At 37.0% G+C, this 27616-nt stretch overlaps 1 protein-coding gene across 3 annotated transcripts in view; it reads right to left on the bottom strand.

The window, feature by feature from the left end:
* Nucleotides 1–27616, bottom strand: part of Fyb1 (FYN binding protein 1) — a 148621-nt gene that overhangs the window by 41178 nt on the left and 79827 nt on the right. For all 3 annotated transcript variants that reach the window (XM_047556469.1, XM_047556467.1, XM_047556468.1), the window contains exon 3: nucleotides 6312–6468. In XM_047556469.1, coding sequence (XP_047412425.1) covers nucleotides 6312–6468 — 157 coding nt within the window. The remainder of the gene's footprint in view (nucleotides 1–6311; nucleotides 6469–27616) is intronic.

Genomic DNA, 27616 nt, shown 5'->3' on the forward strand with positions numbered 1-27616 from the left:
CCTGGATGAATAACAAATCCATGTAAAATGAAGGGCATTTGTGTAGCACATTCATACATGTGTGCCTGTACATTTATGCAAAGCATTTATTACCTATAGATGTTTGTGTGCTCACATGTAGTCATGAATTCAACATTGCTGCATATAAATCTCAATGCCATTTTATATAGGCCTGAATTTTTAATATGAATAACATTAAAGTATTCAATAAATATGAAATAATGGTCACAGTAGCAATGGCAGGGGAAAATATAAGAGAAATATGAGAAAATGTCCTGAATAAACCTAGACCAAACTGTCACCAATTTTTCAAAGTATTCCAGACATTGAGAGAAGCTGCACAGAGAGAGTAAGAACCAGTCACAACAAAATAACTACACAAAAAATGAATAGAGAGAGGGGTGGAGGAGAAGAAAAGAAAACTTATCAGGTGTGATAATGAGTCTATTCAGGAAGCCCTTTCACCAAGGCTCTTTGTTTTGAAGTTATGGCATACAGAATTAAAAGGAAAAGTGAAGTTAATTTATTACCATGACCGTCATTTTTAGAAAGCTATTAGCACTCTATTTCCTGACATTTAAAGATGTAAAGCTGTTGTTCTTCATACCTTATTTGCTATTCATGAATTTAGTCTTTAATTACCAGGTTTTTTTTAAAAGGAAGAAAGAGGAAATCTAAGCATCACTTCATCAAATACAACTTTGTTCCATACCTGTCCTCATCAAGAATAAAATCCTGTGACCTTTCCTCTGGAACATACCTTCCTACACTTAACCCACAGGAATTTTAAAACTTTGACTTGCCTAAGACAAAGATTTCCATGGAGTTAGGTAAGACTCTCTGGTAGTGGTCAACTGATATGGAAGGTCTCAAGCTGTGGAAAATTTTAAGCATTTTTCATGACTTAAAATGTTGCAATGGTAAATTCTTACCCCAAACAACCCCTTCAACTAACTTTGAGTGGTCTGAGGGGAAGAGTTACTTATCTTTTCTTTCTCTCACTCTAGTCACTTCCCATTATTTATTATTTCTCATTCATTACCTCACTTTTCCTGTCTCATTATTACCAATAATATATAATTTGTCTTTTATGCCAAAACACTCAACCGCTGGTTCAATTTTCATTGGAAGAATTAGTTAGGCTGTTAAAATTATAATTCATTTAGGAAATGGTACCAAGACATGTTTTCCATTAAAAGAAGCTGATTTGAAGCTTGATAATGATAAACATGGTCTTTGGGTCCATTTCAGTTCTTCAAAAAAGTAAACTAGCAGAAAATGTAGATGAACTGTATTCTGACCACTAGGTGGAGAAATGATACAATTTAAAATACATATAAGTTTGGCCTCAGCTACTTAACTTTCAGAGTTATTTATGACTTTTTGATTCTTACCAGCCTTCAGTCTTTTACACCTTCAAGATATTCCAACCCAAGTGACACAATATGAGATTTTTCTGGGAACAGCTTCAGAAGCTGCAGAACAGACCGCAGGGGATTGATAGAAGCCCCCTATCTCCTGCAATTCCTGCCTTGATCCCAGTTAGAGATTCCACTGTCCACCCCAGGGAGAACTATAACCTTATCAGTCATTTGGTTTTGGAGACAGCCAATCCCTCCCTAGATTGAAGTGGCTTTAGTCCTTGGTTCCAGGAATTCTCCCCTCCCTACCGTTATCATGTTTTCCTCTTTACTGAATCCTTCCCGTCAGCATACAAACACACTGCCATTGCCATCTTAGAAAAATTCTCATGATCCTGTTGCTCCCACCAGTTACTATCCTGTTCCTTTGGTTTCCTTTTCTCCTTAAAAGAGTTGTCTCTACTGGCTCTTTCCAGGTCCTCCCCTTTCATCTCTTTTAAAGCTACTTGGTCAGACTGGCAAGCCCAACCCTCCTGACCATTCCCTCCCTCCTCCCCACCCTCCCTTGTGGGCTCTTCACAGCCTCTGATGCGCTTGCTCTCTGCCTCCTCCCTAGGTGCTCCTTTTGCTTGGCTTCCAGGGCACCACCTGTTTCTCTTCTTCCTTTTTATTCTCCTTTGCCCCTTCTCATCCCAGGTCTCCTGGAGTGGGAGTGCCCAAGGCCTCATTTCTTGTCTTTTCTATTTACACTCCTTTCTTATCTACCAGCCTCATGACTCTAAGTGTAGAATATGTTCTCGTTCCTCTCAAATCTGTATCTTTAACCCAGAGATTTCTCTGAAACTCACCACTTGTGACACCCAATTGCCCCCTCAATATTCCCACTTGAATCTTAAGTGACAACCTTAAACTTAACATAACCGTGACCTCCTCGCTTCCCTGCCCTCAAAACTTTTTCCCCCGTAGCCTTCTCGTTTCAGTTTGTCCTTACAGTTGCTCAGGCCAAAAACCTGGAAATCATTCTTGATCCCTCAATTTTTTTTTCATACCCCAATCCAAATGCTGTTGTTTTTACCTTCAAAATACATCCAGACTCTGGATCCCTCTCACCACTGCCTCCGCTGCCACCTCCATCTCTTGCCTGTGCTTCTGCAATATTTGTCTAATTGGTTTCACTGCTTTGACATCTTCCCACTACTGTCTCTTTTCAGCACATCTGTGAAGGTGATCTTGACAAAACATAGTCAGAAAACATGACTGCTCTGCTCCCACCTCAGGGCTTCATTTCAGCCACAATCTCCATCCAAGACCCTGCCAGAGCTAACTCTTTTCCTACTACTCTTTCCCCTGCTCTCTCTACTCCAGGTGTGGTTACTTCCTCCCTACTACTTGAACCTCTTAACCTTTTCCCAGTTGCTCTCTCTGCCTTGAAGAGTCTCTCCTCAGTCACACCTGACTGACTCCCTGTCTTCTCATGTGTCTTTGCTTCTCTAGCTGCTTCCCCTCTCCCATTAAAGTGGCAATCGCTGTCCCCCACACTTTTCACCCTCTACCACCTAACCCTGCTTTATTTTCTCCCACAGCCCTTGACACTTCCTGTTACAGTATCTGCTACCTGTGTATGATTTTTGTTCCTTTTTCTCTTGCCCCTTTGCTTTACAAGGGCAGAGATTCTTGGTTCATCCACTGATGGTTTCTGATTCCAAAAGCACAATGGAGTGACTCAAAAGATATTTGTCAAATGAAGGTTAAAAAAAATCTATCTGATCTTCACTTGAGAGTGAACTTTGATTAGAGAGGGAGGAACCCTTGCAGGCTGGCAGGGTGAGGACTTGGGGACCCATGCAGACATTTGGAAGGGTAACGGGAGAAGAAGCGCAGAAGCACTCATACCTTCCACATTTCTATCTGCAGATTTACCCATGAATTTCCCCTTCATGTGAATTATAAGCTTTTGAGCCTGAATATCAAGACCCATTTTGGTGTCATTTCCTCTATGTATCTGGCTTCCCCTTCCCTGGGGGAGTTTTCTAACCTAGATATTTCCTCACTGTGGAATTTACTTGAGCTTACTAATGCAAGCTTAAAAAGTTTTGACACTTTTTGTTTTGAAAAGAACATTATCATATAGGTGTCCTTAGCTTTCACATCTTCTCTTTTCTCCATATTATAATTAACTTGCAGATACTCCAAATACAGATTGTCCAGGCAATAGAACATCTAAATCTCTTGCTTCTTTCCATTTTTCTTCAAAGAGGATACATTTTGAGAAGGTGGCAACTCTTAGATGAATCACATTTTAACAGGAGCTCTTAATAAGATGGAAATCAGGATGCAGTAAAGTTTACTATTATTAGTGGATTTTGCTAATCTCTGATGAAAACAATATCATAGGTAAGAATCTGAACCTGGCTGACTGGCAGGCCCTCCTTAACTTTGCTTTCTTTGTCAGAATTTCTCTCAAAGTAGAAAAATTGACCAGAATCCGAAGGAAGTAATAGCCCATGTTATAGGACTGTTTTGAAATCCTTTCTTCCTCCTACAGCTTATTTCTTATCTTATCATGACAGATTCTAGGGAGTAGGTTTTCAGAAAAGAGTCAATATAGAAGGCCTGAATTTGCTTATTTATTAGGACAGTCTGCTACCAAGGTTTTCCCATAGCTTATATATGGAAACTCAGCTTCTATAGAATCCTGCACCCTGTCTGAAGAGTTGGCTAATGGGGAAGAGTGCTTTCCTCCATGTAGGCTACAGAACAAGGTGACTTGTGGCAAACACTCACTTTCCTTTGTAGGATTCTAGTATTTTGAGGTTGCTATGAAGAAAGTGCGTAAGTAATCAGGCCCAAGTAGAAATTTGGGGCACCTCTCTAATAGGCTTCCCTGCAAGGCACCATGAAATGGGCACAGCTGGAGAAAGGAGCTTTCTTACTGCGGCCCTCTCAGGCCTGCAGGGAGGGAGCATTGGAAGACTGGGCTTGAATGTCTCCAGATGCTGCCTTTATCTTCCTCTCTTTACTGTAAGGAAGCTCAGCCATCAATGCTACTGGATGCTGAGTCCTGCAGGCCTTTTTAGTAAATCATCAAATACATGGGTGGTCTGGGGACTCCTGAAACAGTAAGAATAGTGCCAAATGCTCTTCCTCACTTTCTTCCTTAATTTCTTCAAATAATCACTGTCCTTCATGCCTTATTAATTTTCAGGAATTCATGCTCACATCACTTATTAAAATTCCTCACTAGAATTGCACTACATTCAGAAACCTTACTGAAGCCAGTAGCTGGGAAGGGTCACATAAAAAAAAAAATTCAGAGCAACTAAAATAGAAATTTGATAGGCTAAATTTGTGAATATAAAAAAATAGGAAAGAGAAATATGGTTTTATATATATGTGTGTATGAAAGGAAAATATGTAGAAATCAGGTATATGTAAGAACATATGTTAGCTGTTATTTTTGTTAAACTAGTATTAATTTAACCTTTACATGTTAGTAGGCAGATTTCTTATACTCTTCGTTAGCTAGATCTCATCAGGTAGTAGAATATTTAAATTAGCATTCATAAACACAAATGCCCAAGTGTACAGTTAAAATAAAAATGCAAAGCAGGTCATAGATAAGATAATAATTTCTATGCTGCTCTAACGTCTTTACGTATTAACTTTAAATTCCTATAAAGCACACTAAGATGAAAAATAGTACTGGCTACCCATAACAAAAGTGTTTTTAATACCGGCTCTAAACTGGAATCATGAAACATCAAAGGAAAACTGTTAATATGATATTGTTATTAGCCATTTCTATTACATGGATTGTGGATGCAAATAATTTCACTCTAAAGTCTGTCAATCTGGTAAGAAGACTGAGGTAAAGAAAGCCATACTGTGTACGTGGGACATTACTTATTTGTGGCAAATAACCTGAAACAATTTTCTAGAAGAGAAAAGAAAAGATCTAGCATGTTTTATCAATCAATCTATGCTTGCTTTTGTTGTTTTAAATTTTTTGCGGAGGGGAGGGTACTGGGGATTGATCTCAGGGGCACTTGATCCCTGAGCCACACCTTCAGCCCCATTTTGTATTTCATTTAGAGACAGGGTCTCACTGAGCTGCTGAGTGCCTTGCTTTCGCTGAGGCTGGTTTTGAACTCAAAATCCTCTTGCCTCAGCCTCCCGAGCCACTGGAATTATAGGCGTGTGCCAGTGTGCCTGGCTTAAATTTCTTTTTAAAACAACATTTCATTTTATTCCAATCGTTCACTTGCTTTTTCCTCAATCAGTGATTCTGGTAAATTATGGATAAAGAGCTCATGTATAACAACAACCCATAGAGTTCTGACACTTCTAAAATGTCAGAAATTTATTTTAAGAAAATTTGAACACAAGTAGGAGAGAAGAAAAGTTTTCTAGGTTTTAGAAATTACCTGTGTAAAAAAACTAGTTATAGGGCTGGGATTGTGGCTCAGTGGTAGAGTACTTGCCTAGCGTGTGTGAGGCACGGGGTTGGATTCTCAGCACCTCATATAAGTAAATGAATAAAATAAAGATCTATAAACATCTAGAAAATGTTTAAAAAAACTAGTACATCATAGACTATCCTAAACGATGGTGGTCCTGGTGGTGATGACTGTAATTGTGATGGTGGTGGTAAAGGAGGTGGTGGGGGTATGCTGACCTCAGAAAACTTCAGAACTGGTTAAAGGCAGTGGGAAGTTTCTTCAAATGAACTTTTAAGGGGAAACTCAACAAGAGACAGATAAACAAGAGTTGCTCAGTCTTAAAAGGGCACGGGTGTACAAGAGCTACCTGCTCGGCTAACCCTTCTTTCTGCCCATTGCCCATCTGTATGATCCAAAACTTCCCCATGAACCCTTAGAACTCAGTCAAGCATAGTTTGAAAATCTATGTCAAGATATTGGTGAAGAAATGGCAAGATCATTTTTTGCTTACTTGGGTTCAAAGGAAGGTTTCATGTTTCTTGGAGGTAGGCTTGGGACTGGTGGCTGTGCTGGGTGAGACGCTGGCAAGGGTGGTTGGCTGGGTGGATGGGATGATGGAGTTGGCGGCAGGGTAGTTGTTGAGTAAGACGTCTGGCCTTTGCTGGTACCTAGGAAGCAAAATATAAATATCATGAGTTAAGACAAATTTGAAATCTAGAAAATGGCTGTTATTCCAAGTATGGAAAAATGAGAATCTTGAATATAACAATGTCAGAAATGCATCCCAAGTTAAATGAGTGCTTTAAAGAATCTAACAGTTTAAGTATTATAGGACATGACATTTTAGATGTTATATTTCATGAGATAATTTCTTAGAGTTAATTCCCACTCTTCAAAAAATTTATCTTACTTTTTCTGAACTTCTGCAGACCTGTTTTAGTGTTTTGGATTTTGTGAACAACCCTGCATCAACTTTTTATCACATTCCTCATGATGTGACAAATACAGATTATTTTTCATTATTTTAGACCAAAGAGATTTAGTTTTTTTATTTTATTTTTTTTAATCTGGTCTCATAGGTAATACACTTTGTTTCTGACAATCTCCTTGAATCATTAATAAGTTATGTTGTGCTTAAGGAGTAGTTTTTAAGCATTAATGCCTATTAAACAATCTCACAAGTAAACCATATACATTACATAAAGTTATAATGTAGATATTTACAAAATTAAATAAATGTATATCACCAAAATTATCATCGCCTAGCAATAACTATTGAGTTACAAAAATTTTAGAACATTTTGATGCACATATATGCTTTTATGGTAGAGAAACAAAATAGGAGACCATTTTTCTATTTTTCCATCAGTTTTATTCTGTTTCCTCAATATTAATAAGTTTCCAGGTTAATATAATCACGATGTAATTTAAAAAAAATTGTATAGCTTTTCTTTACATAGACACTGTGATTTAAAATACCACTTATTTTCTTACTCATTTATGGAAACCGAAAAGCCTATCTCATAAAAGAATGGAATAAAACAGTGATCACTAGCGACTGGAAGGGCAGATGGGAAAGGAGATGGAAAGAAGTTAGATGAAGCATGCAAAACACTGTACAAAAAGAAAGTGCTGAGAGATGAGAAATCAGTTCTGGTTTTCTCTGCGCAGTGAGGAAAGTACTGATTACAACAGTCTATGATGTATTTCAAAATAACTGTAAGAGTATGAAAGTTCCCAACACAGAAAAATGATTAAAGTTTGAGGAGATGGAAGTATTTATTACCTTGATTTCATCATTACACATTGTACATATGTAATGAATTATCGTACTTGTACCTATTAATATATGCAAATTTTAGGTTCCAACTTAAAAGAAAACAAAGTAGGGTCCAAATATTTTGTAGTTGAATTATTTCTTTCCCTTTTCGCTGTAATAAAAAAATTGGCTATCTTTGTACAGATCTTTAAAATTTCTTCTTTGGACAAATTCCCATAAGTAGAAATGCATAGTCAAACAGAACTTTTAAAGTATTTGAGACAAAAAAAATCAAGTCATCTTTCAGAAAGATATCAATAGATAGCATCATCAGTTAGCATGAGTGCCTGTTATGTGTCTGTCAACAGTGGTATTATCATGTTTTGAACTTTTGACAATACTATGGAAAAAATTTCCACCTTCTTGATTTAATTTCATTTTTTAATCAAAGTGGTCCATGTCAAGTCAGTGCCAAATGACATATAACAAAAAGTTTTGCCCTCCATACTGGGAGTGATGATTTGTGCAATTCTAGATATTTCTTTTGCATTTATGTAACTCAATATTTCTGTGACTTCATGTCCTATTTGGAAGTGGTGGGTTTTTGCTCTTTTCCTCCTTCCAACTAACCAGCATGACTATTTTTGATGAAATCTGAATTCATCATTTTCATTCTCATGACTTTGTAAATGTTGTTCTTTGCTGAGCCAAATAATATACCATGATTACTTTTTTTTTTTTTTTCTCATTCAACTTACTGTTTTCCTGGAGTCAATGATTGCCTTGTTTTTATCATTTGCAATGGTTTTCTTTGGCATTCTTCCCACAATTCTCAGTGGTCCTGTAAAAAGCCTTTTTGCAAAATTAAACCTGTCAGGTAATTTACCAGTTCCAGTATATTGTCTCTGTCCACTCGCTATAATCTGCTGGTTGCTTTTAAGTTCTGTAGTGTGGCACACATCCTGGAATTTCTCATTGCCAGCCTCATGGTGCTGATATACTAAGAGAAGTTACTGTGATGAACAGTGTGGAGCCAGAGTGCCTAGGTTTAAACTCTGAGTCCACTACTTACTTTCTGGGTCACTTGGATCAGTCACTTTCTGATTTCATCTGTAAAAAGGAAAAAATAATAGTGCCACCTCAAAGAGTTCTGTGAAGCCTTATGACCTAAAAAATGTAAAATACCTAGAACATTTCCTGCAGAGAGAAAGCTCAGTGTTTCATTTTTCATTCAATAAATATTTAATGAAAGTCTACTATACATCAAACTCTATCCTAAGCACTAGGTACACAACAGAGATAAAACACAAAACTTTATGCTTTTATGGATTTGGGGCGATAGATAACAAATAAATGAATAAAAGATAAACTTTTTATATCATATAAATTTATATATCATAAATTTTGGTGGAAAGTGCTATAAATAGTGTAAAGATTATCTAATGGTAAACCACTGGCAACTCTTTCCAAGTCTTAATTCAGTGACCTCACTATGATAGACTGAACTTGGACATGGTAAGAGTGTTTATCTCATGGAAATTGGAAACACTGCAGATCTGGGCTTGATTCATCATTGTGTTGATTGTTAAGGTTGAGAAAGTGATGGAGAAAATGCTGATAATGCAAGTTAGACTTAAGTGTGTCATTTCTGCAGTTATTATATTGTGAATAGTATAAAAATTGAGCAGCCATTTTTCAAGCATTTGGCAAAAATATTTACAGTTGATATTTATTATCCAACTCCACAAAGTAGGTACACACATCACTGACAAGTGAGTGAAGTTTCGACATGTATTTTTATTATCTCAGATTCGGTCACTGGTTAATATAAATTAAAATATCAGTCAGCATTCAGGTTGTAGCTACACTTATTTATTAGTTGCAACCATAGATTGGCTACCAGATATAAGAATTGGGTATGGAATTTTCAACCAAGAATGTTGCTTATTCTACTGTTACTTGTGTATTATTGCTATCCATTCTTATAGTAATAACATTCATTATACCTATCTATATTTACATCACACACACATGGTTTTGTTCTGATAACTGATTGTTACACATTTACCAGCATACCTTTGCTGGTACTTACACATTCCTATGTTCCATTGGCTAAACGGTGAGTAGAATTACTTTTCTCTTATTTTTTCTGTTTTCTTTGATCCTCTTCCTTTTGGTCTTTCCTCCATTCTCTGTCTATTTCATTGACTTAAAACTTATGCATGTTTTCTAGTTTCCCTCAATGAACAGAGTTTGTTTCTTTTATCTTCCTTGTTTTGAGGTGATTTTTTTTTTGAGAGGAAAAAAGAATGCTATCTTGGAAAAATTGTTTTAATTTTACATGCTTTTGAGCACTAATGTATTTTCTTCATTCTTCAGTCCATGTTTCTTTTTAAATGGTTATTTATTTAAATTATTTCCCCTATATTTTAAATACATTTTCTTTTCCTTATTGGTTCATAAAATCTCCTTGTAAGGATATTAATCTTCTGTTTCTCATATGGATGAACTGAATGTAATTTGGATGTTTTGGTTCCTCTTTTTGCCTGTTCATACATTAAGAAAAATAATAACCAATAAAAGCTATCTTAAAAGTCTTTGAAGAGAAAATAGGGATTTATCAGTTTGAATATATGGAAGGGACATATTCCCAGTGCTTATTACCTGTGGATGCACTTGTATCCTATCCATCCTTCGGGACCATTGTACACATGTGATCTGTTGTTGATTAAAATGTCGTTATGTAGCACATGACTGCACTTAATTATTTGAAATGCCTCTTTTGTCATAGACTAAGCATTAAAAGTTCTAGTAAATTTGACAGACAAGAAAGCATCTCATTATGTATTTTATAAATAATGTGGTTTGGTAGATTTGGAAATGATTTAAGAACATAAGCCTGCATGAATGGATATTAATAAGTTATTTTCCAAATGGAAGCCATCTGTGACTTATCTTTTCATGGAAAAGATTTTGGCAAGCAGGAGGGGTCACAATATGAGAGTGAACTGGGACCTGGAGGTGAGAAGTTGGAGACACAGTTTGGGGAATGGCAAGTCCTTTGAACTGGCAACACTGGAAGTGGTCTTACCTGGAAACCTATGGACTTTTCTGCCTTTACATTGGCTTATGGGATTTTCTGATGAGGCATCTGTGGTGAACCCTTACTGTTCTGCTTATCTAGTATCTGTTCTCCTTCCCTTGGTGGTTATGGTAATCTGAGCAACACAGGAAGGGGTGTGATTACTTTTCTATTGGCCTTGGGATAAAAAGGTAGCTTTCGGTTGCTTGCAGTCATTTTTCTCCCACTAGGATGGGGCTTGCCAGAGAGTGCAGTGAAGCCAGAAGAGGGCAGGGCTCAGAGATGGAGAGGGACTGGTGGATTTGAAATAAAAGATACCTTTGAAAATTGTTAGAAATAATTTGAAAGGCTTAGTGAGACATTGAACTAACTGTTTAAGTGTCCTGTTGTTTTTCAAGATTGAGTGAACATAGGTTAAAACCTTCCTGTGTTACCACTGAAACATTTTGCTTTGCAAAATCTCTGGTCACTTTCAAATTCTGCAAGGAATAAATTTGCATGTATACAAAATAATTCTAAGGAAAAGCATTTTAGTTTCCCTGGGGGGAAAAAACCCACATAGGTAGACTTATCCTAAAGTAAAATGGTTAACTATAAAATCTCAATCTTACTTTATAATGCTCAATAAAACACAATTAGTAATATTGAGATTCTTGAAAATGAAAATTTTTTTCATGTGAAAGGAAGAAATGTGATGAATTACAGAAAAATAATGAGAAGTAAACAGAAATAATAAATCCATAGGAAAATGTGCAGAGTAATGACATTAAATAACATCAATATATCACTTAATTTTAGCCAGGGACATATTTGGCATTTTACATATGTAATCTTATTTATTCCTTATAACAATCCCAGGGGGTATATGTTATTATCTATATTCCATTTGATAGGTAGGAAAGCTTCTAAGTTTAGAGAGTCAGGAAGAAATAAAGTCAGTTTCTCAAGATGTCCATGCCCTTTCTGCTATGTTTCTGCTTCAAAAGTAATAAAATGGAAATTATTGGTAAGTTCAAATGGACACATTACCAAACTTTCCTAATATCTGGGTGTAAGGCCAGCTTTTTGATTTGTATCTTTCTCCTTAGTATGATTTTATAAGAGTGTTTTCAGTTTAATGCAAAGCAGATCTGGCTTTAGAGACTATTAAAGCTCATATATATGGCATTCAGGATGCTAAATTTGTGATGCATCAGAATTTGACTTTTGAAACCAAATAGCAGGAACATACCTGCAGGAGCTAGGAGGAAATGGGCTCCCAAGGATGATGACGGAGGTGGGCTGGCTGGGAAAATACAAACAAACCCTGAAGAACTGGAATTAAGGAATTTAAAATAAAGTTTAAAAAAGGATTTAAAAGGTAAGACTTAAGGGGAAGAACAAAGAGTTTAGACTTTTGATGTCTTCAAGAGTCAGAGAAGTGAAATTTGAGAGAGAACACCTAATATTCTGATGTCTAAATAGAACTTGTCTCCCAAATCTTGCAGAGATTGCCTAGGGTTTTTAAAATACTGGAATTGGAAAGACCATGTGGAATTCCTTCCTCCAAGACTGACAGGATCACACATGGATATGGATCCTGTGGCTGGTTCATATGGGCATGCTGGTTTATTTTTTGTTGTTCCATTTAGTGATACATGACACGCTGGTCTTATAGACAGGCAGGATGACTCCACAAAATGGGTCAGTCAGGTACATTTGCAACCCACTACCCAGTCTGATCTGAGAGAGATGAAGGAACTGTGTGCTCTGGGCATTTTAAAAGGAGTTCACATTTTCAAGAGGAAATAATAGGTATTTTGATAAAATGTCAAGAAAGAACTTGAACCACTATGTCCAAAGTAAAAGAGAATTTACTGTGTCTGTAGGAGGGAACAATTCATCCTGGTTACAAAAGAAATGAGGATTGGGAATGAAGGAGGGAGAAATTGCAAAACCTTCTACAATACAAGAACAACTTTCAAGAATCTAGGAAGTTAACCACCTCCACTCCATACTTTCATCCCTTTTAAATTTGAAAGTTCAGAAGAAACCTTGCATAGGTCATGTGCCCCTGATCAGGCACATCCAGATGGGTGGAACCCCAGGGCCATTTTGCCAAGAGGAAATGAAGTCATTCATGAGTCAGAGGATGCCCAGTGATATCTGGCCCTGCCCTCAAGGGTGACTTCCGTTCACAGAAATGCAGGATACCTTAAATTGTGAGATTTTTGTCAGGATCTAAAATCCTATCAACAGAAAAGCAGAATTGAGGGGAAGGAATGGGAGGATAAGAGGTAGAGATGAATGGAGAAGACATAAGGATAACAGTATACTCATAGGAAGGAAGTTGTACTGTTTTACAATCTTTGCACTTTAGATTTTTCTGCCAATCAAAATAGTGGTTCTTGATATTATCACAAAACTCTTGCAACAGAAAGAGCTACAAGGACTCAGGAAATCTACCTTGTGGACTATGAAGTTTGTGAAGTTAGACTAAAAAGTTACTTGTAACCTTCATGTCCCAAGAGATGTAAGGTACATATAGATATCTAGTTCCCAAATTCTTTTCTAATCTAAAATCAAAGACATTTCACCATATTGTTCCTACTGCCACAAGAGCCTGACCCTACACTTTATTTTGATATTATTGGGATGTCTTAATATTGGGCTGAGCATTAGAAAATTCTGACATTATTTTTTCTATCATTTCTATCACCAGAGAGTTATTTGTCTTTGGCAAATCAGTTAATCTCCATATAATTTATTTTCTCCTTCTGTTAAATGGGAGTAATATGAACCCAAATTCTTTATAAAGGATTAAATGAATTAATAAATGTGAAAACATCTTTAAAAGCCCGAAGCATTGTGTAAACATAAAAGATGGTCACACAAAGGTGAGGGGTAGCACAAAATCATTTTTAAGTTATCCTGACCTAGCAAATCTGAAAGTCATTTACATAATTTTCTCATTTACTTATTGGGAAATTATTAAATATCTGCTCCAAAATTTAATCACTGTACTGGTAACTTGGCATATAGACTTCTATCTTCTGTGGGGCTGGCTAGGCACATAACATTGCCTATGGAAACAGGAAGAAAATTCATATGGCACTTCCAGAGTCTGGATTGGGGAACTTTGCACTAAGTATTTTGTAAAACAATGTAGGTGAACACTAAATGGAACCTCTTACATTTACATGATCACGTACATTCATTCACATCTTGCTGAACTTAGATTTCTCAGGACCAAGTCTTTCTGAGGTCTTCATACTTTTATTATCATGGTTGTTTCCAACCTCCCCACATTTCCAGACTTCTAACCTTACCTTCTATTTTGCTAAGAACATGGGAGTCCTCCACCTGACCAGCCCCATTTGCCCTTTGTTCTTTCTTAAATTCTCTTTGGATCTTTCTCTCCCTTATTTCCTTTGTTCCCAGTTCTCTGGGAAAATACCATTCCTACTTGCCAATACTAACAATGTTCTTGATTCCCCTCAGTGCCTGCATAACTTTTTCACTGGCATCAGTCAAGAAACACCTATTAAGCAACTACTGTGTGCCTTGGACTGTGTGCTTCATCTTCTCCCCAAGCCCCCTGTACTGTGGCTTAAACCCAGGAATGCTCCACCACTAAGCTACGTCCCCAGTCCCTCCTTTTAAAAAATTTTTATAATTAAGAGACAGGCTCTCATCAAGTTGCTGAGAACTTGTGATCTTTCTGCCTCAACCTCCCAAGTCACTGGGATTACAGGCGTCTGTTACTGTGCCTGACATGGGCTGTAGCTTCATCTTTTAGCACTTTCCATTAAATATAGTATGATCTCCTCTACTGGAGAAACACAACAGTGTCTCTCCTTACCCTTATCCTCCATTCTAGGGACCAACTGATATTGCTTCTCCTCCTCACAGCCAGACTTCTTGAGATGAAAGTCTACATTTGCCACTTCTGTATTGTCCTTGGGTGATATCATCACAGAGTGATGCATTAAAAGAATCTGGGATAGAGAGACTAGGGTTTGAATTCAGACTCCACCACTTTTATATTGACCATTCTAGTTTTTATTGCTCGACATAGGAACTTAGACAAGTTGCTTTACTCTCCCAAGATTTTATTTTCTCCTCTGTGAAATGATCAATAACCCACTTTGCAGAAGCACTTGACCCACTGTAGATCTCAGTAAATGGTTCCATTTTTCTTAGCTACTACTTGATTGGCTATGTCATGGACATATGCAATCTACCCACCTTGGCTGTAAGAAAACAAAACCAAAACCAAAACCCCTCAAAATACCTTCTCCCAAAACCAATCATCCTTAACCCTGGTTCTTTTAGGGAATCTTCGAATTAAGAATCAAAACATTTAATTCCAAATCCCTAATCCAACCCCAATTATATCAAAATAACTAAATGTACTACCTTTACATTGTTGAAATCTAAACATACCAGAAATAATTTTCAACCTGAGAAACTGAATGGCTTAGTGGAAAGGATAGTACTGGGCAACCACCAGTTTGCTTTTGGTCTCTACAAATATATCTGTTCTGGACATTGATATTGAGAGCATCATATGAAAGTTGGTGACAGTTTTTTTTTTCCACTTGGTTCTTTGTGAAATTCAACCATGTAACATATAATAGTACTTTTTTGTTTTTGATGACTGAATCATATTCCATTTAATTATTCATTCATTAGGTAATAAATCTTTGTTTCCAGGTTGTAGCTGTAGGAAAGAATGCTGCTATGAACATTCATGTACAGGTCTTAGTGTGGACATATGTTTTCATTTGTCTTGATTATGTGCAAAAGAACAACTGCTAAGTAACTCCCTGGTTATAAATATAACCTTCTGGGGAATGCCAGGTTGTTTCTTATTTTTTTGATATATTTGATAGATTAGACAATTACAATTATAAAATTATTCTTGTGTTAATGTCTCTGGCTATAAGATAAATTCCTAGAAAATGGAGTTGCTAAGTCAAAAGAACTGGGCATTACAACATTTTGGTAAATAAATGTTTGGTAAATAAATGTCATTTAGTGAGATTTTACCAAGTCATGAAAACGGGTACCTCTACCACAGGAGGAGAACACCTGTTTTGCCATTTCCTCACTAACACCATGTGTTATCATATGCACTAAAGGGTAAAAAAAATGCTAAATAATAAAACAATTTAATTTGCATATTTATATGTGAGACTGAGGGACTTTGCATATGTCTATAAGATAATGTATTTGTGTAAGTGCATGTTTCCTTTATAAGGAACATTAGAAGAATGGTAACTTATTTAGATAAGTAACTAGAAAAGGAATATTGTCTCTTTTATGATTGGTATTTGATCTAGTATAAAGAATTGCATAATAATACAGGAATATAAATAGATATTGTTATGTATGCTAAAGTATCTTTAAAAATTTCAGAGCATTCTCAGCAGTCTTCAAGGATAATGCCTTCAAATTTCCAGGTCACCAACTTAGAAAATCTGTTTTTACCAAATTCTTCTTTGCCTGAATTCCAAGTATTTTATTCTTATCTTCAAAGGAATTGTAAACCATAGTGGATAGGAAATTTTGAAATTGAGTTGAAAACAAAGCAAGCTAATGATATTAGTAAGAAAGTTTTTGCATTGAAAACCTGCTAAGAAAATGTTGGGCAGCTTAGAATAGTTCATCAAAATGGAAAGAAAAGTAATACTGAAACATCAGTGTTTGCACAGGTATTCGAAGCAGAAACTAGGATGGAGGTAAAGAGGTAGAGATCAAAGCAAATCTGATGATCAATGAGAAGAAGATAAGTAAAGAAAGGCTTTGATCGCCTGCTTAAACTCTGCATCTCAGACCTAACTTTAACATGCAATGTCTCTGAATTTTGTTTTTTTGAGTCTTAAAATTTCCCTTCCTCACTAAGTTTCTTGGCACTTCTATTATGTGTAACCATAAAATGTAAATTGTCTTTATAAATGATGTTTTTACAACTCAAAAAATAACATGAAATTCCAGTCAGACAATAATTTTGCCAATAGATTACTGAGTTTTGAATTTTTCCCTTTTTAAAGGAATGTTAAATATTAAACACTTTATGTTTAACCTTTCAAGAATGCTGAATTTTTAAATATTCCAAAAAGGATAAAAAGTCACTATGCAAAAAAATTTCTTTGTCAGATGCTCACACCTTTCAGGGTGCCTCTTTCCTGCTCTAAAATGGTGCATATCTGGGCAGAAGACAATAACCACATGCTCTTTCTTTCAATGCTAAAAGTTGTTTTAAAAGTATTCTCATAATGCTTATCAGCAGAAAGAAAGCACTAGAATTCAAGTTTTAAAACTTTCTTTAGATTAACTGCTTTATTTGTTGAGGGAATAGTGACATGTTCTGGATAAATCAACATGTAGAAATCCTTTGAAAACATTTAAAAAATAATGTCAGAATAACTCAGAAATATCTGCTCATCTATGAGCAGAGAGGGAGTAAACATTCATGCCACAGAGGCACTACCCCAGCCTCAAGGAGAAGGGGAAAATGGGAGGCAGACTTTCCAACTATAAACTTGACTTTTGCAGAATCCAAGTCAGAGCATGTGCTTGTCCATTATGTGGGGAGTGCATACCTGTGGGGAGCATGAGATTAATGTTCTGTCTCAATGGAGTGGCCACTGCTGGGCTCCAGAGCATTGGAAAGAAGTGAAGAATGTCTAGATTTACCTATGACATCTTCCAATTTTTAAGCTTCGGCAACTAGTAAATTAAACAAATGAGTCAAGCAGATGAACAAAAACTCTGTACACCCTGCAAAGCATACTTTTTGGCTACACAGGATAAGTGTCTCTTATTGGAAATACCTGGGACCAGCAGTGTTTTCAGATTCCAGAATACTTGTTTATACATAATGAAGTATTTTGGAGGAGGGGACCCAAGTGTAAACATGAATTCATTTATGTTTCATATACACCTCATTCACATAGACTGAAGGTAATTTCATAAAACATTCTGAGTGCATCTTCATTTTGACTGTGACTGGTCACATGAAGTCAAGAGTGGAACTTTTTGCCTGTGGTTTCTCATGGAGCTCAAAAAGCTTCAGATTTTGGAGCACTTAGGATATTCAATTTTCAGATTAGAATACTCAACCTGTGTTAATTAACAACAGACACCATTTTTAAACTTTTATTTTAAATTGGTAGATATTAATTGTACTTATTATGGGGTACAGTGTAATATTTTGGTACATGTATGCATTATATAATGATGAGCTCAAGATATTTAGGTTATCCTCATCTCAAATATTTATCATTTCTTTGTGAAAAGAACATTCACAATTCTCTGCTTTTTAATTTATGAGCTACCGTATTATTAACCACAGTAACCCTTTTTGTGTAACAGTATACCAGAACTCACTCCTTCCACAAAGACTCTCAGTGTCTTTGTAGCCATTAACTCATTTCTTCCTATCACCTGTCTGCCACATACTCCTTAGATTCTAGTAACCACTATCTTTTTTCCACTTCAATGGGCTTAGCTTTGACATTTTTTTTTAAGTAAATAAAGAGGGAACACCAGACCAATGGTTCATTCAGGAAGCCAGTTTTTGTCTGCTAAAACTCCAAGTTTGACAGGGTTTTAAAGCAGACCACCAGGCCAGGTCATGAGTCATGATGCACTGGGGAAAGGACCAGAATCACCAGCAAGAGAAGGCAGAGCTTCCCTGACATGACGGAGCAAGTGTTTTCAGCACAACTCCAAAGGGAGATAGATAAAATGACCACCACCCACTGTAGCTATAAGAGGCACACTGTGTAGAAAGACTGAATGCAGAGAAGGTATTCAGATCAGTAGCTGTCTGTCACTTCTACTACGACAATGACTATTATAGTCCATGCTGTTTTAGGAGGGTCATCTGTATAGAAGAAAGGAAGACCCCTAAGTCAAAAGACAGCACAAAACCCACAAGATGACAAATCAAGACTTAGGGAAGATAAAAATAAAGGACAGACAACATAGAAGAGAAAATATAAAAGCCAGAGAAAAGCTAGGTGGTTCAGTGGAAAGAGCACAAGTTTTGAAATCAGAAGATCTGGCAGGTGACCAAGGTCCTATTGGAGGTCAATCTTTCTCCTTCTCTTCTTTTCTTTAAAAAAACAAATAAGTATTTCTAATTGCACAATAATAAAGAACTTATTTCTGGAATGAGCTTAATAATATAGAGTAGAATTTCATATGACCTCTCATTGCCTCTTATCTTCCCCTAGCTAGAGACAACCATTGCTTACCTTTGCAAAAGTTTTTTTATGTATTTTGTAACCTGTGTACATATGTTTAGATATCTGGTCTTTAAAAAGTACAGAACTCTGTGTATAGAACACTGTGTGGTGTATAGTGGGCCTCTCTCATTCTTTGTAATTGTGCCAGAGTATTCTGTGACAGGGATATTTTACAGTATTTTTAGCCTCCCCTCCATTGACTACTAGCAATGCTGTGACCATCCACTTATAGCTTCTATATAAATGTGGAAGTAGTTTTGCAGAATCAATATCTAAAAGTAGAATTGCTGAGGTGAAGGATTGGCATATTTTATATTCCTTTAGTTTTTATCAAAATATCCTCCAGTGAGGCTTCCACAGTGTAGACTTGCTAAAGACCTGTCTCCTGAGGTCCTTTCTCTCCCTGGACAATTTTAATCATTTTTCAATTTCAGCAACATAATTGTTTAACCTTTCTAGGTATCAGTTTAATTTGTAAAATGACAAAAATCCTACTTTACTATCATGGTATGACAATCACATTTAGTAACAACAGTGCCAATCACAAACTCACAATTGTCTTTGTACCTGATTTTACTTCCCTTGATACAGACTCTCAGGGAAGGAAAAGTTAGTCAAACTAGATGTGTATTTGTCGCATTTTCTTACATGGTGGATAAACCAGAGCAATGAGTAGAATATGTTTAAATGTCAAGGAATCCTACTTTTTTGTTTATAAATCTGTATTCACATTATCTTTTTGATTAGGGTGCCTTTATCAGGGATATTTGAGTTCAGCATTGCTGTGGTATTGTGTCTGTGCTGTAACCTAACCCACCCACTATTTCTTTTTTCAAGTACTTTGAAATCATTGTTTTTATTATGTATTGTGACAGTGTTACATGTTCTCTTTTTATAAGCCCGAGACAAATAAAGGTGTACTTTAAAGACAATACAAATGTATGTTTTCATTAATTACTTTTTAGATTTTTACTGCAATGGAAGAGTAATTCAAAAATTTGTATAGGAAGTTTAGAGATTATTAAGAAGGTTTGAAGACCTTAGATTAAAATAATTGCCCACAGATCACTCAGGTTTATCAATTGCACCTAAAGATATGACCACTTCATTGATCTTATCTCACTACTTTAGTTCTGACCTCAATATCAAATAATATCTAATTTTATAGTTCCTAATGAACTTCTTAAACCTTGTGATTATACTATAAAAATTAAATTAAAAATCATACAGTTATATGATGGCAATACTGTTGCATATCTAATCTCATGTGAAGTCAAAAGATAAATGGAAATTGGTAAAATTAACACATAGCAAGTATTTAATAATTATTTATATTAATTCTTGTTTTTCTTGTTCTTTATATCCAACCCATGAGAAACTCCTATCAATACTACTTCTGAAACACATTCCAAATTCAGCCACTTCTTCCTCCTCCACTTCACCACTGTGCTCCAAGCTCCGTCATCCTTACCTGGACTATTACAATACCTTCTAACCAACCTTTTGACTTCATTCTTATTTGCCTACATTTTATGCTCCACACAGCAAAAAGGACCCTAAAATGCAAACCAGTGGTAACACTGCTCTTCATGATGGCTCCAGTTTCAATGACTTCCTATTAAAAAATCCCAAAGTATGACTGACCTTGGAGGATCTATGCAATGTGGTAGTTGCCGACTGTTCTAGTCTCCTTTTCAACCATTCCTCCTTCATCTAGAATATTCTACCCACCTAGGGTCTTTCTGTCTCTTTATCATGACTGAACTTTGCTAGGCATGTTGTATTAGTTGCTCTCTGCTGGAATATTCCTCTCCCATGTCATTGTATAGTTGGACCCTCTCACCGTTTATGTGTCTGATTAAATATCTTCCCAGTGAGGTCTTTGCTTACTGAGATGATTTAACCTAAACTTTCACCTCATCTGCAGTCTCCTTGGTCATTCAATTGCATTATTCTTTATGTTGTTCACAATACTCAGCATTCTCTGAATCTGCTTATTTATTTGCCTTCATACTATCTGTTCCTCCGACTAGACTATAAGCTCCCTAAGACTAAAACCACACACACCATTCTCATTGCTATATTCCGAGGTATAAACTTGTAGTAGTGTGACTCTCTTAATATTTGTTGAATGAATACATGAATAAATAAATGGTTTTCCAGTAGAAAGAATACGAGGGGTCAAACTGTCTTGGCAACTGCCACTCTCTAAACAACAAAGATTAAACATAATAAATTATTAGGTGGATTATTGAAGTTAGACCTATGGAAAGAATTTTCAAAATTGCAGTAAATAAAAATCACTTAAGTGCATATTTAATGAAGAGATTTTAACAACCCATCCCCAGAGATGCTGATTCAGATGCTCTTGGATGAGGCTCAGCAGTCTACATTCTTGCTTAAAATTCCAGAGATTTAAAATCTGGTGTGTGTGACCTAGGGATCACACTGTGAGAAACATTGATTCTGTTTCCTGCTCCTTCTAATGAAATGGTGAAGGTTAAGCCAACTAGTAGTGGCATTACCAACTTTGATAAAGGTTTAGATTAAGGTATAAAGACATGTTTTAAGTACACTACTTGAAGTTATTAAGAATTACCTGGAGACGGCATTTTTCCCTTTTATTCCTTTATAGTATAGCACTGTCGTTTTTAAACTTTGGACATGATACCGGCAGCATCAGTGACACCTGAGAACTTGTTAAAGGTGCAAATTCTGAGGCCTCATCCCAGAACCACTGAAATGCAAATCTTGGGTGGGGTCAGCAATCTTTGCTTTAACAGGCTCTTTAGTGATTCTGATGCAGGTACCAAAGTCTGAGAACCTCTTCTGTAGAGAAAATGGTGGGTGCCTGTTGTCTATTCAAAGTTCCACAGGAAAATGTAGAAGGCTGTGGAGAGATGAGTAACTTTCAGAAATCTTTGCCCTACTTAAGTGTGCAGCTTGTTGCCTGAAAGCTTCCATTATTACCACCTCTCTCTTCAGTTTTGAAGCACAACTTATTTTCAACCTCAAAAATATGGTGTAGGGGCTGAGACTGTAGCTCAGTGGTGGAGTGCTTGCCTAGCATGTATGAGGCACTGGGTTCAATCCTCAGCACCACATAAAAATAAATACATAAATAAAGATATTGTATCCATCTACAACTAAAATTATTTTTAAAAAATATGGTATAAACTGATTTCTGACACTTACAGTTAGGACTTCTTCTTCTGAGAATCCTTTCTGGTTGTCACTTGCCCTTTCTACAAGAGCCAATCATAGATGAAGTAGGAGAATTTGGAAAGTACGAGGTGGGAATGTCCTACTAGTATACCGCAACCCTACCCCATTGGTAATTGGATGGATGAAGAAGGGAGATGAAGGCAATGGGGAAGATCAGAAGAGGACTTTATGACATGGTAGATTCAAAGACTGGGGAAAAGAAGACCAAGTGTCACGGTTGTCATGTAGACATGTCTTTTCTGTGTAGAAGGGGAACAGAATCAGGCAGAGTGTATTGCTTAATGAAGCAGAATCACTTTTTGACCACTTACCCTGTATCATTTGTGAAACAAATGACTGAAGAGTTAGAATCTTTGTGTCTGAAGACAGAATCCCAAGACCCTAGAATAGAAAGAGCCTCTAGATGGACTTTTCTAGTGCTTTTCATAGTTAGCATCAATAAACGTATTGACTCTTTTTTTGGACCGGGGATTGAACTCAGGGGCTCTTAAGCACTGAGCTACATTCCCAGCCCTTTTTTGTATTTTATTTAGAGACAGGGTCTCACTGAGTTGCTTAGGGCCTTGCAAAGTTGCTGAGGCAGCTCGAACCAGTGATCGTCCTGCCTCAGCCCCCGAGCTGCTGGGATTACAGGTGTGCACCACCACACCTGGCCAACTATTGACTTTTTATGAAGCCATCTTCCTACCTCTGTATAGGACTTTGTAATAAATATATAAGTAGAAAATCCTTTGGGCTTAGGAAAACTCTTAAGATATCCTTTATTCTTACCAATGATAAGAAATTCAAGATCCAGGTAAGTTTAATAATTCACTCAAAGATACAAAGCTTAAAATCATGAGATCCAAGATGAAAATTCTGTATTCCTTATTTAAGTCTAAAAGCCAGGAAATAAAAAACAACTCTCTGTTAGTTTGTTTCAAAACCATAGAGAGAGTAAAGCTAAATATCTTCCCTTCATAAATTGTCTCAACATCTCAGTAGTGAAAGAAGAAGTTCAGAAGAGAATGAGACTAAGCAGACTACATACTCAATAACCGAGGGCAAATATACGCAGGTGGAACTCTTCCCCTAGAGAGAAACATGTTCCCAGGTTTTCTTGTTTTGTTTTGTTTTGTTTTTAAGAGGAATGCCTTAAGTGTTTCCAACATTTATGGTTGTGGCTGTATGTGTTTGTATGTTTACATGTGCTCACTGGGATGATTCTGGGGATCGTAAGATTGGTAACTATTTTTCAGAAGGGAGAATTGATGCTAATCGAATTTCTGAGGTGGGGAAGGAGGAGGGACCATGGCTTAAGAAGAAAGAACAGAGTGGAGATCTACTTGGACCTATGCTACAGTGCTCAGCCTTCTTTATGGTGAATCCAAAAAAATTTCAAAGAAGGATTCAGTTGTTGGGGGTAGGGATGTGACAGAAGCAACTGGATTGGACGTCTATCAGACTGGGCGTGGAGAAGTCCCCTGTCGTTGCTCAATGACCCTGATATGAGCGGTGAGCAAGGTTGAATTTAGTTGGTTCTGAGATGGGAATGACTCATGGGGGCTGGAGTGTGTAGGTGTCTAACAGTTGTAACTAGCTGGGGGTGGTCCTTTTGGTCTCACTGGGGAAAATCCCTGACTTCTGGGGATTATAAGAGAAAAGTTGCTATAAAACTATGTAGAATCGCTGTTCTATGATTTCATAGTAGACCCAACTATTTATGTAACTTTAACGTGCAGGGTTCTGCTGTGCTGAATGTTTTGAAAAGATTTCAGTCTTCAGACTCCTTACTACCCAGGGTCCTTCTCAGTCACCCCTTAAGAATGCTGGCCGGAGGGAATCTCAGAATTCACCTGCTGGTGGTTCCAAATGGGAATAGGGTAGGACCAGCTCCTAAAGAAGTATTTGGAGTTGCTTGTGACTATAGAGGGAAAGAAATTGTTTTTCAGTCGTGATGTTGGGTAGTGAGTGCTAGTAGCCTTTTAATGGCAAGAGTCACGGTCCCTCAAATTCCTGCAAAAGACAGGAGAGCTCTAACCCATGGGGAACATTGAGTTGAGTTGTACAATGCAAGTGACAACTCATTTTTGTGGGCAAGATCCAGAGGTGTAAAATGCCCCAGGGGCAGGTACAGCAGACAGATCAATCTTCTTCAATTATAGCATCCCCTCTATAGGGGCTCCTTCTGCTGCCTACGGTGGCCCTTCACAATTGTCTTCAAAGAATCCCAAGTTAGTTTTATATCTGCTAAGAGCAATGTGTTCAGAAAGGCACACTGCCACTACTATGATGAACAGTAACAAAAGCAAATCTAAACTTTAAAACAACTACACATTTGAGAACCTACATCTTCGGATGATCACATGACCTGTCTTTGTTTGGCACTGATCAAAGTGCCAATGTTGAGAGTGATACAAACCATTTCTCAATATAGTTATAAACTGTGGGAAAAGAAACAATTGGAACACAGAAGTTTTTCAGAAATGAGACTTTTCGTTAAAGTTAAAACAAAAATAGCAACACAACTTCCTGGTTTTCTGATTCAAGTCATTTCAGGGGTTATTCTTTTGGTTTGGCTTCCCGAGCCCATTTTCATCAAGATGGTACAAGCAGCTAAAAGAAACGCCTGGGTAAGACCATGACTTGAGAGGCAGGAGTGAAATCAGAAAAGCAAGAGGCCAGCCCCATTCCAGAGACTGGGTGGTTTCAAATTCAATCAGGCGTTATGGGCCTGTGGGAGGAAGGCAGGATCGCTGTGCTGGTATTATGTGGTGTTTCTAACTTTGAAAGATGTAGCCTCAGGAACCTTTGCCCTGGCACCAGTGGAACATAAATTTTTGATGGTCATTATTTCCAGGCATTCACAGTCTGTACTTACTATTTCAGACCATCTTGAATTTAGTTACATTACTTAGGGTCTTGCAGGTGGGAGGCGAGACACCTATCTGGTTTCCTGAGGGCTGTGGCTAACCTCCAAAGTTGATTGTTTTTGTTGCTGCCTTTGTGCTATTGTGCTTGTCACCCCAGGAGGCCCCTATTTCCTTGGGGGAATTAACAAACCAAAGAGGTCTGTAACCTCCCTGTACCTTTCAATTCACAGGTCTTTAGAAGTAGAAGGCACCTTCTGCATGGTCTCCAAATGAGTAGGTGGTCAAAGAAGTTATTTGTCCAAGATCTCCTAAAGTCCACACAATATGGTTCAGAACAGAATCTCTTGATATTGAACCCAATAGCATTATCTACTTTAATAACTGAGGGTTGATTAGATTCTCTATGTCTTTGATAGTTTTCAAATTGTGGGTTGTCCTAGAATTCAGGAGTCATTTAGAATGCAAGATTATTCTTTCCCAGTGAATTTTGCAAACTTTATAATTGCTTTACTTCAAGATTTTGAACTTCAAATTTTATGTATAAAAGGGCAGTATCAAAATACAAAATGCTCTTCACCGTGTCTCTTATGTTCTTGAGACTGTAAGTGCATGAGCTTCACCAGATCAAGTATCTTGCAGCTCTGCCTCTGAACAACAGAAGTTGCTGAAACTGTGAGAAGCTGCAAGAATACCCACTTCCTACTTTACTAGTGACATATTTTTGCAGAGTTGTTCTCACTCAGCTTCCCCATCTCAAGCAAATTCAGATTTAGAACAATAACTTCGTGTTCCTTTTTATGCTGTCTCTGCTCTGTACAGCAAAACAACTTCGCTAGTAAATGTGGAATACTTTCTTTCCCTTGAAAATTTGAAAATTTGAACTTTGCATTTATCTCATGCACCATTTCCCCTAAGATTACTTCCTGAGAATTCTGGTCCTTCTGAAATATGTCAAAAGAAAAAAAAAAAAAAGTTCTGTGGTCAAATAGGATTTGGAAATTGCTGCAAACTGTACTCTTCCTTTCATATTCACAGTACTTATTACCATCTCAAGACCTTACAGGAAAAAGCTAATTTAACTTTTCCTACCCCAGGATTTTCCAATATTGTTGAATTGCTTTTCTCTCTGTCACATTTGTGTGCACAAATCTTTTGAAGAACCTCTCAAGCCCTGACCCTTTTTTTATTTTTGGTACTGGGGACTGAACCCAGGGGCACTTTACCACTATATCACTAGCCCTTTTTCCTTTTCCTTTTTTATTTGGGACAGGGTTTCACTAAGTTGGTGAGACCTCGAACCTGTGATCCTCCTGCCTCAGCCTCCTGAGTCAACTGGGATTACAGGTGTGTAACACCATACTCAGATCTGCAAAACTCTTAAAAGACAGGTAATACTGAGATAAGAACTAAAAGTAATTGCACGTGCAATATACGCTCTACAGTGTTTCAACTGTAAGGAAAAGAACTTTTTATAAAGTTCAGATATAACACAAACTCAGACTCCACAGTCAAAAGGCCTGGGGTTGGGTTGTGGGGAATTCAGTGCAATTTCCAGTCTTGCCCCCCTAAAAATTTTTTTAAAAGGCCTAGCATTCAATTTTGGATGTATTTCCTACTAGTGGCATAGTTGGGTAAATTATTTAACCTCTGAACTTCACCATCTTCATTGCAAAATGGGGAGAATCAGAACAGATCATCATATGATGTGGGGAGAAAAGAAGAAAAGGAGTGATAGAATATCCAAATAGAGTACAGAAACGTGAGCGATGCTTATGTTTTTATTTTTTTAACTGCATGAAAATTTTTTAAAATATATAAAAGCCCTGCTGTTATATTTCTGATAAAAACTGATGTTCTTTTTTTAAAAATTAAAGAAATATTACCAGGGAAATCACTAGTAGGTGTATTACAACAAGTTTCTTCCTGCCAAATCTTTAAAAATGTTGCAATAATTTTCTGATAATTTTCCCATAATTTGAGGATTCTTTAATTATGAAAACATCTCACCTTAAGAACACACAGAAAATTTGCTAAGCTTTAAAATCTTCCCAGACCTGGCTCTCAGGGGATGGGGCACAGAATAGTTTATATGTAGTATCCCATTCATATAAATGTAAGGTATGTTATTGCACTAGCTGGAATAGCATTTTTTAAAATCTCATAATAAAAACAAATAACCTTTATAGATTGCTCGATATGCCAGGTACTGTTCAAGAGTTGTGCTATGGAAATATTCATTCACTCTCTTAGCCACCTTATGAGGTGGGCAGCACTATGGTTCTCATTTGCAGGTGAGCCGATGCAAATTCTTAACTACCCCACATCTGTCAGTTACTGGGGGGATTCGAACCCAGATAACTTGGCTCCAAAACTTGCTCATTTGACTGGGTACACTCTCCCCATGGGATAGCTGACTTGATCTGGATTCCAGTGTGGGAGCAAGAAACATGGGAAAGAGTAGAAAAAAAATAAAAGATGAGATCTTCTTTTCATTTCTAGGAGCCCAGAAATACGTACATAAGGGTTTATCTTTTTAGCAACTTTTTACTTCCCAAGACTCCCTGCTTCTCCTGCCAAGTCTCTAAGTTACTGCAAAGTTCACTGCACTGAACTGCCAAGCTCTCACTGCCCCTCAGGTGTCTGCATGTGACATCTGCTCCC

This window comes from Sciurus carolinensis, chromosome 6 (genome assembly GCF_902686445.1).
Source record: "Sciurus carolinensis chromosome 6, mSciCar1.2, whole genome shotgun sequence".
Lineage (NCBI taxonomy): Eukaryota > Metazoa > Chordata > Mammalia > Rodentia > Sciuridae > Sciurus > Sciurus carolinensis.